The sequence below is a fragment of the Geospiza fortis genome, unplaced genomic scaffold (genome assembly GCF_000277835.1).
Source record: "Geospiza fortis unplaced genomic scaffold, GeoFor_1.0 scaffold125, whole genome shotgun sequence".
NCBI classification, from domain to species: domain Eukaryota; kingdom Metazoa; phylum Chordata; class Aves; order Passeriformes; family Thraupidae; genus Geospiza; species Geospiza fortis.
The window spans coordinates 596,929-610,223 of NW_005054479.1; the positions used below are offsets into that span (position 1 = coordinate 596,929).

The 13,295-nt window shown below is 43.0% G+C and overlaps 1 protein-coding gene across 1 annotated transcript in view; it reads left to right on the plus strand.

Annotated features, from left to right (window-relative positions):
- Positions 1-644: 644 nt before the first annotated feature.
- The window catches only part of IMMT (inner membrane mitochondrial protein), a 16,887-nt gene continuing 4,236 nt past the window's right edge, over positions 645-13,295 (plus strand). Inside the window, 11 exon segments of the mRNA XM_005428346.2 lie at positions 645-653; positions 774-850; positions 1,240-1,429; positions 2,778-2,898; positions 5,009-5,089; positions 6,160-6,261; positions 6,764-6,900; positions 7,953-8,056; positions 9,937-10,072; positions 11,071-11,200; positions 12,927-12,941. Coding sequence (XP_005428403.2) covers positions 645-653; positions 774-850; positions 1,240-1,429; positions 2,778-2,898; positions 5,009-5,089; positions 6,160-6,261; positions 6,764-6,900; positions 7,953-8,056; positions 9,937-10,072; positions 11,071-11,200; positions 12,927-12,941 — 1,102 coding nt within the window.

Below are 13,295 nucleotides of genomic sequence, written 5' to 3' on the forward strand. Positions count from 1 at the left end.
AGTTCTTTTTGTGCCTTGTACTTTGATTTCCCATGAGTCTTGTATTTTCCTGTTAGTAATTCCCATGTGGGGAAAAAACCTTTGAGGCCAACAGTGTGTTTTCTTCTGTAGGCTTAGAGTAGCTTAACCAGTCCTTCAGAGAAGATAAAAATCTTGGTAATGTGGATCTTGTTAAGTAGAATATAATAAAATATCACTCTTCATATACTAATTTAATTTATATTATAATCTGATATCTGTCTGGAAAGCGTACATGTTATTAATTCTTTTGAAGAAGTGGTCTTGGTTTGGAAGTTTAAGGAGAATTGCTTGTATATCTTAAGAATTAAAAGTAGTTTTAAGCATTTAAACAGCTGTTGTGTTCTGCCTCACTCACACTGAGCTATTCTAGTTTGTGAGATTGAAATGCATCTGAAAGTAACCCAGTTGTACTGCCCAGCACATAAATCAGCTAAATAAATGCAGAAAGAAGCTGGGGTAAGGATTTATTCCTTCTCATTTTTCAAATTTTCCATTCATTTTTCAAAGAATTTCATGATTTCTTAAAAAGCCCTGAACCTTGAAGCTCTCCATGTGTTCTCAGAGAAGAGCCCAGCGTTGTATGCTGGTCACAGCTGTCCTACAGACACACTGAGGCTGTGGCAATGGAGCCAGTGAGCCCAGTGCTGCTGTTAGAGGGAGATGTGTCCCTGCTGACCCTGCCCAGAGCCCAATGCTGCTGTTAGAGGGAGATGTGTCCTTGTGTCCCTGCTGACCCTGCCTCCTCCCCACAGAACAGTTGCTGTGTGAGAGCCTCACTCCGTCCATCACGGCCACACCGTGGATATGCCACCCACTCCGGGGACTCTGGGTATGTAACAGGGTCTGGGGGTGGGACTGGTTCTGCATTCACCAACAGGGGGGCTGCTCCTTGGTTTCACAGGAGAGCAGACTCCTGGCAGTGGGATTTCTGTGTGGAGTAAGTCCTGTTCTCATGGGATGTGTTCCTTGTTTGGTTCGGTCAGATTTAGATGAAGAAAAGGAAGATGCTCAGTATGTATCATGGAAGTTGTGGGTTGGCATCTTACCTTTGGGTTAGTCACTCACCAGTGTTGGCTGAAGGTGATTTAAAGCAGGTTCTGGAACAGTGGTGGTCCCCAGCTGTTAGCTGAAGACTCACAAACTGTTTGATGTTTGCCATATAATGTAATTTATTTATTTATGTAATTTACATCCCTTTCACTCTTCTTTCCTCCTCAGCGTTTCCGTGGGCAAAGTCATTGGTGCAGGTCTGCTGTTTGTGGGTGGAGGGATAGGTGGAACTGTCCTGTATGCCAGCTATGACAGACAGTTCCGGGAGAGCGTGGAGAAGACCATTCCCTACTCTGACAAACTCTTCGAGATGGCACTTGGCCCTGCACCTTCCAGCACACCAGTGCCAAAGAAACCAGTAAGTGTCTCCCATTCACCCCCACACGTCCACTTCTCTGGTTTTTAAAGAGAGTGTCTGCACTTAGGTTTCAAATTCTGATTAATTTTGCTTTGTGCTAAGAATTAAAAAAGTTTAAAAATTAAGGTTCCTTAAATTAAGGTTTAATAATTACAAATTCAGTTCCTACTTGGTGCTGCAAAAGTACATTTCCCATTGCCATCTCATGATTGTGGTGTGTGGGTTGTAAAACTTATTTTTATTTGCAGTAAAATAATCTAGCAGAATCCCAACTGAATAGCTGCTCTGCTTATACTCAGAAATAAAATGGGGAGAGAGAGAGGCAGGTGACAGGCTGGAATTTAACTGCTTTACTGGAGGCTTAGTGTAGTTAGTGGTGTAGCAGAATTACAAAACTTACCCTAAATGAATTTATTTTAAAGAGGACTGAGAACACTCTTGAATAAGTAAAGATTTGAATGGTACAGAGCCAGGCATAAGCATCATACTTTGACATCTTAGTGGCACTACCCTGGAGAAAGGAAAATCTGATACTGCCTTTGGCACAGCTCTGGAAATCGAAACCTGGAAGTTTCTCTGCTCCTCCATGTGAAAGGAAACAGTTCCCAGTAATCAAGAATATTGAAAATCTGCTCTGACCATGGATTTTTTGAGCTTTGAGAAGCCATTTGGCCTTCAGGAAACGCAAAATATTTTTAATTGAATTTTAAGAAAGCTGTTCTTAATGAGTGGGGGAATATTACTCAAGGAAATTTTCTCTCTTCTTGTTTTAGCTACAGTTTGTGTGATCATCCAAGCTCTTGGTGCCTCCCAGGGAATTTTGCAAACCAGATTGATCAGCAGAGTTATCAACTCCCCAGTCATGGCTCTAACTCAGATGGTTTTATTTTTACCTTGTGGCTTTCCACCATGGATATTAATGGATTTATATCATAAAATGTCACAATACTCTGTGTTGAGTGTTTATGTGCCCCAGCCGCCAGCATCTGAAGCCTTTCCAAAGGAAATCAGTGGAGCTTAGGGTTTCTGCATTCAGCACACTCAGAAGTGCTTGGAATATTTAGGGCATGAAACTATTTGTTTTTTATGCATAATTTAATAAATATTTGTTTATAGTGGAAACTGCCACAATTCTACCTGCATTTTTGGAGAGGAGAAAATCATAAAAAATCCTTCTGAATTTAAAATCAAGTCAAGGCATTAGATGGCTGTTTTAAATTGCACTTTGAAGCTCAGATATACGGTACAGAATCCTGGATATAGGAAAGTTCTTTTTCATTATACTGGAATTGGTGAAATCCAAACTGTGTGAAAAACTGATGATATTTCTTATTTCTGACTTTTCAAGATACAACAAGGTCCACTGAAGATCTCATCTGTAGCAGAAGTAATGAAGGAGTCTAAACAGCCTGCTCCCAAATCTCAGCTAAGCAAACCAGAATGTGCTGCTCCTACAGAGGAAAAAGGAGGTAAATTTATAGAATGTCATGTACAAAGGAGCAAATGACCTAATTATCTCCTGTATCATATATGGTAGATTAAAATTGTCCTTTGAATGGTTGAAGGTAAATTCTGTAATTTCTTAGAATTAATGTTTTTTTCTGTCCAAGTCATAGCATTTGCATTAAGTGGCTTTAGCTTTTTTCCCCCTATTTTTTTTAAGAAATGTATTTAATTTAGAGCATATTTGGAATCTGAGATAAATAATTAGTAACCTTCATAGTTTAGATGTAAGACTCGGCAGGAAGAGAGCTTCAGGTGTTCTTGAAAGCACAAGATACTTAATTGTGGATAATTACTGGGCTATTGTAAAGCCAGATCAAACGGAGCTTGTTTAGAGAGGAGCACTTGTGATGTCTTTTTATGTTTATCTAATGGCTCTGTGTATGTGTAACTAATATCTTGTTGCTGTTTATCCAGGAAATCATCTTCTTCTGGAAATAATAACATCCATAACCAATTAATATTTTTCTACAGAGGAAAAAATTAAGTCTCATAGCCCTGTTATTATATTATAGCACTTAGCATGGAATGGTTTGGAAGAGAGCTGAAAAATCATCTAATCACCCTGCCAAGGGCAAGCACACTTTCCACTAGACCCAAAAGTCCATCCAACCTGGCCATGAGCACTTCCAGGGATGGGGCAGCCACAGCTTCTCCGGGCAGCCTGGTCCAGTGCCTCACCACCCTCACAATAAAGAATTTCTTTCTAATATTTAACCTAACCCTGCCCTCTGTCAGTGTGAAGCCCTTCCCCCTTGTCCTGTCACTCCATGCCCTTGTAGAAGACCATCTCCAGCTCTCATGTAGGAACTGGAAGGTAATTGAGGTGTCCCTGGAGTCTTCTCCATGCTGAACACCCCCAGCTCTCCCAGCCTGTCTCCATAGCAGAGGAGCTCCAGCCCTCTGAGCATCTTTGTGGCTCCCTCTGGACTTGCTCCATCAGCTCCATGTCTTCCTTGAGTGGGGGGCCTAGAGGTGAATGCAGCTCTGCAGGTGGGGCCTCAGCAGAGCAGAGGGGCAGAATCTCCTCCCTTGACCTGCTGCCTGCACTGCTGGGGATCCAGCCAGGACAAAGGTGGTTTCTGGACTGCCTGTGCACATGACAAGGTCATGTTGAGCCCCTCATCCACCAGCACCCCAAATCCTTCTCCTGGGGCTGTTCTTGATGCATTCTCCCCCCAGCCCAGTGTTTGTGCTTGGACTTGCCCCGACCCAAGTGCAGGATGTTGCACTTGGTCTTGTTGAGCTTCATGAGGCTCACACAGTCCCACCTCTGGAGCCTGTCCAGGTCCCTGTGGATGAACATCCCTTCCCTCCAGAATGTGACTGCACAGCTCAGCTGGATGTCATCAGCAAACCTGGCAGAGGATGCATCAGTCCCACTGCCCAGGTCACTAACAAAGATGTTTAACAGTCCTGGTCCCAGCAGTGACCTTGAGGAACACACTTCACTGGTGTCCACTGGACATTGAGCCGTTGACCACAGCTCTTTGAGTACAGCCATCCAGTCAGTGCCTTATCTACAGAGTGGTTCATCCATCAGACCCATGTCTCTCCAGTTAGAGATAAGGATGTCATGCAAGACAGTGGCAAATGCTTTCTGTCCAGGGAGATGATGTCACTTGCTCTTCCCTCACTGGAGGGTCTTGTCTACTCTGTCATCCTGCTCAGGCAGCCTGCAGCAGACCTCCAATGTAATGTCACCTATCCCCGCCCTCCCTTTAATCCTCACCCCTAAAATACTGGTTGGATACTCATCCATTCCCAGGCAGAGCTCCATGCACTCCAGTTGGTCATTGACAAAGAGGATGGTTGCACTCCTTGTCTCCCCTTTCAGGCCTTCCTAAAGAGCCTTCATCCTTCCATTCTAGCCCTCCAGTCACAGTTGCCATCCCACCATGTCTCATGAAGTGAGGTTCCCTTTTCCTGGGCCCCCTCTCCCAGCAGCTTTGGTTTAACCCCTCCTCACCAGCTCAGCAGGCCCTGGCTGAAGATGCTCTGACCATGGTTCTCTGGCAGATGGAGCCCATCTCCCCAGCTGTACTAACTGGTGTGTTCTGCAACTGTGTTTAACAGCAGGCAAGGCTGCAGCACAGATCATCTCTGCAACAGGGGTAGCCGTGTCGGTGCCAGCTCCGGAGATACAGACTGAAGAAGGTGAAAAAGCCATGTGAATACAATGAAGAAAACCCAAATCCTCTAGCTTCATGTGCATGCATTTTGCTTCTGTGTTGGTTTTTGTCATTGTTGAAAGGTGTGAGTTTCTGTGCCTTGTGTAGAAAACTTCCATCATCTGTTAAGAGATTTTGGACACAGTGAGAGCTGCAGATGACTGGGACAGGTGTAGGTGTGAGCACAAGAGCAGAGCCTGCCTTTGTGCAGAACTGAACTTGCACATTCCAGTTTGCCTCTGCTCTTGGTGGCTTTGTGATTGCTTTTCAGTAGGGCATCTCTGCCCAGGGACAAGTGAGGGAACTGTGTTTATTGTTAAACTCCACAAGAGACATCAGCCTTGAGATGATGGTCTCTTCCAGATGTGATTAGATTTTATTAGTTCTTTTAGTTATGAACATTTCATAGAAAGCATGCCAGGATTAAGTACCTGCTGCAGAGTAGCATCAGCATTATTCAGAGGTGACCTGATGGGTTTTGTTGCAGCTTGAGGCTGAGAGCTCTGGGCTTTCTCCTCAGTTCAGATGCAACTTGCTGTTGATCTCAAGAGCGGTAATTAGGTCAATTCTCACTCTTAAAGGCATTTTAAATGCTTGTAGGCAAGGGAATGGAGTATAATTGTGATCCACCATAGCCTTCTCACTCATCCTTCATTGCTTTGGTTGGGCTCTGTAAGCGTGCCAGAGGAGAACTGAGAAAAAGGAAGAAGGAAGATTCACTTGAAATTTAACCCTGGCTCTGTAGGTGTTTCTCACTTCTTGCTTTGCCTTTGACTTCTGAGTCTTGTGTAATTTTGTAACTAGACAGTGGAAAATCTCCAAATGCATGTGAGGTGTCCATGCCCTTGACTTTAAGTTGTGAGACTGGCCTTTGTAGTTATGGATATAAAGATTCTTGAGGTAGTTCCAGCATAGTTTTGAGCAGAAGTGAGATCTACAAAGTGATACCAACTACAAAAATCAGTTTTGATAGAGTTAATTTCCTACAAGTAACCTCTGTACACTAATTTGGACTCTCCACTTAAGCAGTTTGACTCTTTTTTTACTTCTGAATAGGAAAACAACACGAAGGTTCCCATGCTGTAAAAGAACGGCCACCAGAAGAAGTCGCAGCCCGGCTTGCCCAGCAAGACAAAGAGGAGCAAGAGAAGGTATCAGGTGAGTCCACACTGTCACTGTCCCTGTGTGTGTTACATGGGACAGAACTGTGGAATTGCCCTGGCTTTATAGTCCTAAGCTCCTTACACACCTCTTGGATGTGGGAGTGGTGGTGAAGCTTCTTCCACCCACTCATAAATAACTGAGAATTGAAGAATTGTGGAAAAACTGAGGTTGGAATAGACTTCAAGGTTCAAGGAAGATATGAAAATTTGTTTCCAGAACCATTAGAACAAGTGAACATGGGATATACCTGCACCCCCCTGCAGTCCCATGGGAGAGGTTTCCACTGGGTGGTGTTCTGCTCTCCTCAGTACCTCTGCTCTAAATGAGGAGAGCATTTTGGTGATCTTCTTCTGTTGGCTGCTGTTTAATTCCCAAACTGACCAGCCCTTCTAGATCATAGAAAATAATTTAAGAGACTTAGAGGTTGTAACATGTTATTTTACTAATTATAACTTTCTTTTCTTTATTGTTTAATTGACTTAAGTTTTTTTTCCAGCCCTTGCAGCAACTCTAGAAGGAGCCCTAAACACAACTGCCCGTGTAACCCTTCAGGCTATCACTGCTCAGGAGTCAGCTGTGCAAGCAGTGAATGCCCATTCCCAAATACTGAAGGATGCCATGGATGATTCTGCGGTAAATTGGACAAGTGGAGACTTTTTTTTCCCATTGTGTTCAGAAAAACTTCAATCTGAATTAAAAATAAACTTAGAATCTCTTCTTGCAATGCCTTTATCACAGTTTTAACTCACCTTTCCACTTGTGAAAGGTGGTATAGTCAAGTAATACAGTGATTTTGATTTTGAATTTAGTTGTTTGGGTTTTTTTTCCAGGTCCTCTATTTTCTTTTTGCAAGAAGAAAATTCAAGTTAAGACATTAATAGTTTTCACACTGTATTTTAATTAATTTTATTTTAATTCCCAAGACTCTTTACCTCGTTAAGATCATGCTGTCCACCCCAATAATTCCATTGAACTTTTTCCCTTTGCCAACATCTGCTTGCTGGATTGTTTGTTTCTTGTCAGGAAATAGGAAGGGGATGTACAAGTGATAACACTTGTGGTGTGCTCATGCCAGAGTTTGTGTGGGTCTGCCACTGCCCATTCAGTTCTGGAGCAGAGATAGAATTCAGTTGTTAATCATTTAGCAGGGACATGTGCAACCAACCAAGCACTCAAGACTTAAACTGGCAGTTAGTAAAATAACTGCCTTAAGAGATTGCTTTTAAGCTTAATTACTCAACTTGATCTAAAATAAACTTTTAAGTATTATGGTACTTTAAGTATTAAGCTTAAAAGCAATTACAGTACTGTAATGCATGTGGAGTTTTCCCCACTATAGGTTGTGCACCATACAGTGATTCTCATGTAAGCTCTTCAGGGTGAATAAAGCTCTGTGTCTTAGGAAGAAAAACCATTAAGAATCAAACACAACCAAAACAAAATGTTGGAAGAGAAACATCACTTGTAAAGCTTCCAGCTGTGCTGTTCAAAACCACAAGAATGGTGCTCAGTTTGAGGGAAATGTTCAGTGACCAGGCTTCCAGTGTGTGTAACCCTTGTTCAGTGATTGCAGTGACCCTAATGAGGAGTCTGTGCTTCCCAGGATGCTGGGTGGAAGGCTCCCACTGTGGGTAACCCTTGTTCAGTGATTGCAGTGACCCTAATGAGGAGTCTGTGCTTCCCAGGATGCCGGGGAGAAGAAATCCTCGCAGTGGCGCACGCTGGAGGAGGCGCTCAAGGACCGCAGGAGAGCCGTGGATGAAGCTGCTGATGCCCTCCTGAAAGCCAAGTGAGTTGCTGGATTTAAGTCTTGGAATAAAAAGTTACATTGCTCATGTGAGGGCTGAGTTTCTAGAAAGTATGGAGTCACCTGTGTTCATATTGAATGATCTGTTTGTGCCACATCAAAAGATGGTTTAATACTCGTTAGCCATGAGCATTTTTATTTGACATGTGCAAACCTTGGGTGCACAAAGTCCTCCCTGATGCAGAGAGTCTGAAACAGTCCTGTTCTTTTTAAGAACTTACTTATCTCCTTAGTACCAACATAGAGTGCTGGTAAGGTCAAGTAATATGAAAAAAAATCCACAGTCCTTTTAGTATTATTGTTGAATAATTTTGTTAATAATAAACCTATTGTAAGGACTTCAGCCTGGAGAAGAGAAAGCTCTGGGGAGACTTTCAAGCACCCCAGCACCTAAAGGGGATACAAGAGAGCTGGGGAGGGACTTTTTACAAAGGCAGAACAAGGGCGAATGAGTTCAACTGACAGAGGGCAGATTTAGATTGGGTATTAGGAAGAAATTCTTCCCTGTGAGAGTGGTGAGGCCCTGGCACAGTTTGCTCAGAGAAGCTGTGGCTGCCCCATCCCTGGAGGTGTTCCAGGCCAGGTTGGATGGGGCTCTGAGTGACCTGTTCCAGTGGAAAGTGTCCCTGTCCATGGCAGGGGGTGGAATGAGATGATCTCTGAAGTCCCCTCCCACCCAAACTGTTTGAGGATGACTCCATGACTGCCCTCTGTGTATTGAGTCAGCAACATCACCAGCTTCTTTTAGTTGTAATGAAAAAATTAAACCTTGCAGCATCCTTTGGCAGTTTCCCTATGTCCACAGAATTGCTTTTAAGCAATTTGATTTTTACTGAGCACATGCCTAAGAAAAGCTTGAATTCTGAATGGCAGCACTGCTCATACCCTGGGGTCTGTATGACCTGTGTTGATGTGCCCTGAGTGTGGTCTGTGGGCACTGAAGGAGCAGAAATAAAATGACAAACAGTATCTCCAGGATGCCCTTGTAGTGAGATTAGAAATAAATTTGGAAACCCTTTGATGCTTCTAAGGCTGAGAGAGCAACATCACCCTTGAAGCTGCATGGCTGCTATCACATAAACTTCCCTTATCTTTGATGTTGCTGGGCTGTCTGAAATTAGTGGGAGGTGTAATTGAGGTTTCATTGTTAAAACAAAGCTAATGCAAACCCCATATGCAGCAGCTTTCATTCTCTATTGCTCTACTGGATATCTTTGCTTTTATTTATTTTCTTAATTTACTTATTTTAAAGCTTGTTCCTTATTCTAATGAGGTCATTGGAAACCTCCATTGGTTTGAATGGATTTGGAAAAGGAACATTTTTCACTTTTTCCTTGATTTCCAATTGTGCTAGAGGAAAGCATTTCTTTCCTAATTACAAAAAACCATAATTATCTTTGCAGAGCCCTATAAATTCTCTCCCATCCTCATTAATCTCCACCAGTCACCATGTCCAAAACACTTCTGCAAGCGTAAGCCATCTATATTAAAAATGTTTCCTTGCTGCTGTTACGTGCTGGAAATGTCTCTTCTATAATTCTAACCTAATTTTAATGTCTAATTCTAGTTTTACTAATACTAACTCCTTCCAGTGAACTTCCATCTTCCCTCCAGCTAAATCCTGAATACTAATTGCAGTATAAATAATTCTCATTTTACATGGAATAGCCACACTGACATCTTTAGGTTTCAGGCTGTGGGAAAAAAGTAATCCTTAGTCAAAGCATCTTAGAGTTGGTAGATAGGAAGCACCAGTAGAGTTACCCAGTAGTTGTTCCTGTGAATACCAACAGCATAAAGTAAATTTTCTTTGGGTGATAAGCCCTGTCTGTGTTACACTCAGCAGCTGTTTCTCTTTTCAGAGAGGAATTAGAGAAGACAAAGTGTGTCATCGAGAAGGCCAAGAAGTCTCAGCTGGCAGGAGCCAAACCTCACATTGTTGCTGCAGAAGAAAATCTCCATCATATGATTGTGGACTTGGACAATGTGGTGAAAAAGGTAAAGCTTCCTCAGACTGTTTATAATTGTTTCTAGAGTGGGGATTCCTTGGCAGCTTGTGCAGACCACCCATTCCCAAATCCTCTGCAGAGGGTGAGATACTCCATAGAATCACAGAATGTGCTGAGTTGGAAGGGACACATCAGGATCATCGAGTCCAACTCCTGGTGCTGCACAGGACCCCCCAAGAATGCCACCCTGTGCCTGAGAGTGTTGTCCAAACACTTCTTGAACTCAGACAGGCTCAGTGCTGTGACCACTTCCAGTGCATTGTGAATTGTAAATCCATCCTCTTGTAGCTGTACTCAGCCTTTGAGCTGGTTATACTGCCAGTGATCAGACATGGCAAGATCTTCATGAGAACCTGAAGGAGCCTCCAGGTGGCTTGATGGGTCCCAGTCCTTTCTGTTGGCAACTTGTAATTCTTCCCACTTGATTCCAAGGGAATTTACCACAAGGTTAGGGAGGAGTTCAGCATGTGCTAATGACTTGGTTGGTAAATCACTTTGCACAGAAGACTGGGAAAGAAATGTAAAGGTGAAGTTTACCTCCCTTTGCAGGACAGCTGGTAATTCATCAGGTGTGTTTGGAGTGAATATAGCCTGATAGTGGGAACATCAGAACTCACTGAGGATGGCAGCAATCACAGGCATGGCTTACTAGGCCTGTATGATGGCTGTGAGCAGAGAGGAGCTGGAGATGTTTAAGATATAAACTGAATTCAAGGTACTCTTGGTCCTGTCCAGACTACAGACTGGCTGTGTAGTTACAGTGGGCATGTGAGGCAGTGGATTGGTTATAGTTCCAGTAAATAATTACTGTGTAAGAGAGGTTTACTATCACAGGGTAGGGTTTTGTGCTCTCCCAAGTGAGTTTGCCTTGTTGGGGCTGGGAGTTGATAAGTGCCACTATCCCAGGGCTTGGCTTTAAATGATATGTGCCTTCAGTTTCAGTTCTTGCCTTGAAAAACAAATGAGTCTCACCCTTGTTTGTTCCAGGTTCAGGCAGCACAGTCTGAGGCCAAGATTGTGGCTCAGTACCATGAGCTGGTGGTCAAAGCCAGAGAGGAGTTCCAGAAGGAGCTGGACAGCATCACTCCTGACGTGAAGCCTGGCTGGAAGGGGATGAGTAAGTCTGCCATTGGAGAGGGGTCACCTTGTGCTTGCTGCAGTGTGGTTTGTAGTGCATGGCCACTCAATGTCCACCATCCCAGTTTTCAAATTTTCACAGTATTTGGTTGGTCTGAAGTGAAAATGATTTCACAACTAAATTAAATAATGTAAAGGAGGTGTTGTGAAGAGAATCAGTTCTGTCTGTGCTGTATGGGAAGTATCACAAAACGTAGCTCTTGTGTGATAAATATCATATTGGTTGTGTGAGCATCTTTCCCCTCCCTGGTATTTCAGGAAGGGAGTCAAATCATTTGAGATTTCAGTCAAATCTGATGTTATTCAGTAATCAAATACTTGGTTAACTCTGTGATTAGAGGTATTATAAAACACTGTTGTTACAGGGTGATAAAGAATTTCCTGAATTTTTCTACATCATCACTGAAAGGGAGAGGTTTCATTGTTTATACCCTGCCTGCCCCAGTACATTTTATTTCTGAACTGAACTGACACAGTAACACACCTGTAGCAACAGCCAATGCTGCACAAAAGCAGTGAACAGTCAGCTCACCCCCAGTAGTGCTCCCTACACACTCCTTGCCACAGGTGCTCCTGCTCACCTTAGCTCCTTTCCTTTTAAACACAAGCAGAGTTGCAGGAGGTGGACTGTGTGTGTTCACCATTGCTGTGGGTGAGCTCCTGCAAGAACCCTCATGTGGTATGTCCATGGAACAATTACTGTCTGAGGTAGTTAAAAAAATTCATTCCCTAAAAACCCCAGATTTCCAGATATTTCCAGTCAGGGTTTAACATAAATGTGCTAAGTGATCTCAGACTTTTCTAGCTGATGTGTTTAGAGGCAGCTGTTAAGGCTTTATTTCCAAGTTACAGATTTTTTAATAGAAGTAATAACTGTAATTTGAAAAAATGGTGTCAGTATTGCCTTAATATTTTTCTTGAAGTATGCAATGCAGAATTAGAACAGATTTTCTTAATGCTACTTTATGCTTTAAGAATGTGGACCTTAGTCCACGAAATAATTCTCCTGGCTAAATGAATACACCAGATCTTTGGAATGGTCAGTTTTCATTTAAAAAACAGCCAACCTCACACTCAGTATGTATGGGGAAAATATTTGAAATTAACAAATTGTTTGTGGAGTTTGCTTTTGGGGTGTTATTAGTTCTGAAGAAAAAACCCAACTTATTTAGGCTCCCTGGGGATGGAGCTGCCTTTCCTTGCACAAGACAAATCTTGGGTTTTGTGATCACTGTCCTTCTGTGGGAGGAAAGGGAAGCTCCTGGTGGCTTCCATGTGCCCCATTTCTTACTGGTGTGACCTGCTGAGTGGGACAGACTTTTTGGTGTCCTTGACTCTCACTGCTACTGGGGATTTTGTTTCTTGACCAACTGCTTTTGTTTGTAAGACCTTAGAAATGTTAGACTAAAATTTCCAGTGTCCTGTTGCACTTTCCTACTTCAAACTTCTGTTCCTTGCTTTGGCTGAATTCAGGTGTTCATCTGTGGGTTTCCAAGGGTGGTTTTAGTGGTTAGGGTGTCTTGGGCTACGTCTTGCCTGTAACACAGAGACTTTTATACTCCACATGCTGTTCTTCCTGAATTCCTAAGGACTTGGTCTCATGTTTAAGGCACTGTAGATAAGCTCTTAGTTTTCTATTTTACTTTTGCATGACTGCCTTGCTGTAGTGAATGTGCACTAACTTTTCCAACTTCTTTCTGTTGCAGAGATAACTGACTTAGGTGAGTTACTGTCACTTTTTCTTGTCCCTTGAAAGTTCTCTTTGTCTTTTTTATGTTTATGTGGGGCATGGCTTTAAGTTACAGGCAGTTATCAACAAAGGGTGAAATGTGGCATTCCTAGAACATTTCAGGCTGTGGTATGCCTTGGGACCCTTTCCAGTCATGTTGCACACTTGGCTTAAACCACAAAGGGATCTTTTTGTAACACTCTTAGATCCAGCAGCTGAGCTTGGTGCTGCTGGTCAGCTTTCCTGCTGGACAGTGAGCACCACTGCTCCAAGGCCTCCTGTGCCAGTCTTTTGTCCAGCACTCAACAGCAGGGTGACTGAAGGACTATGCAATCTTGCTTGCTTT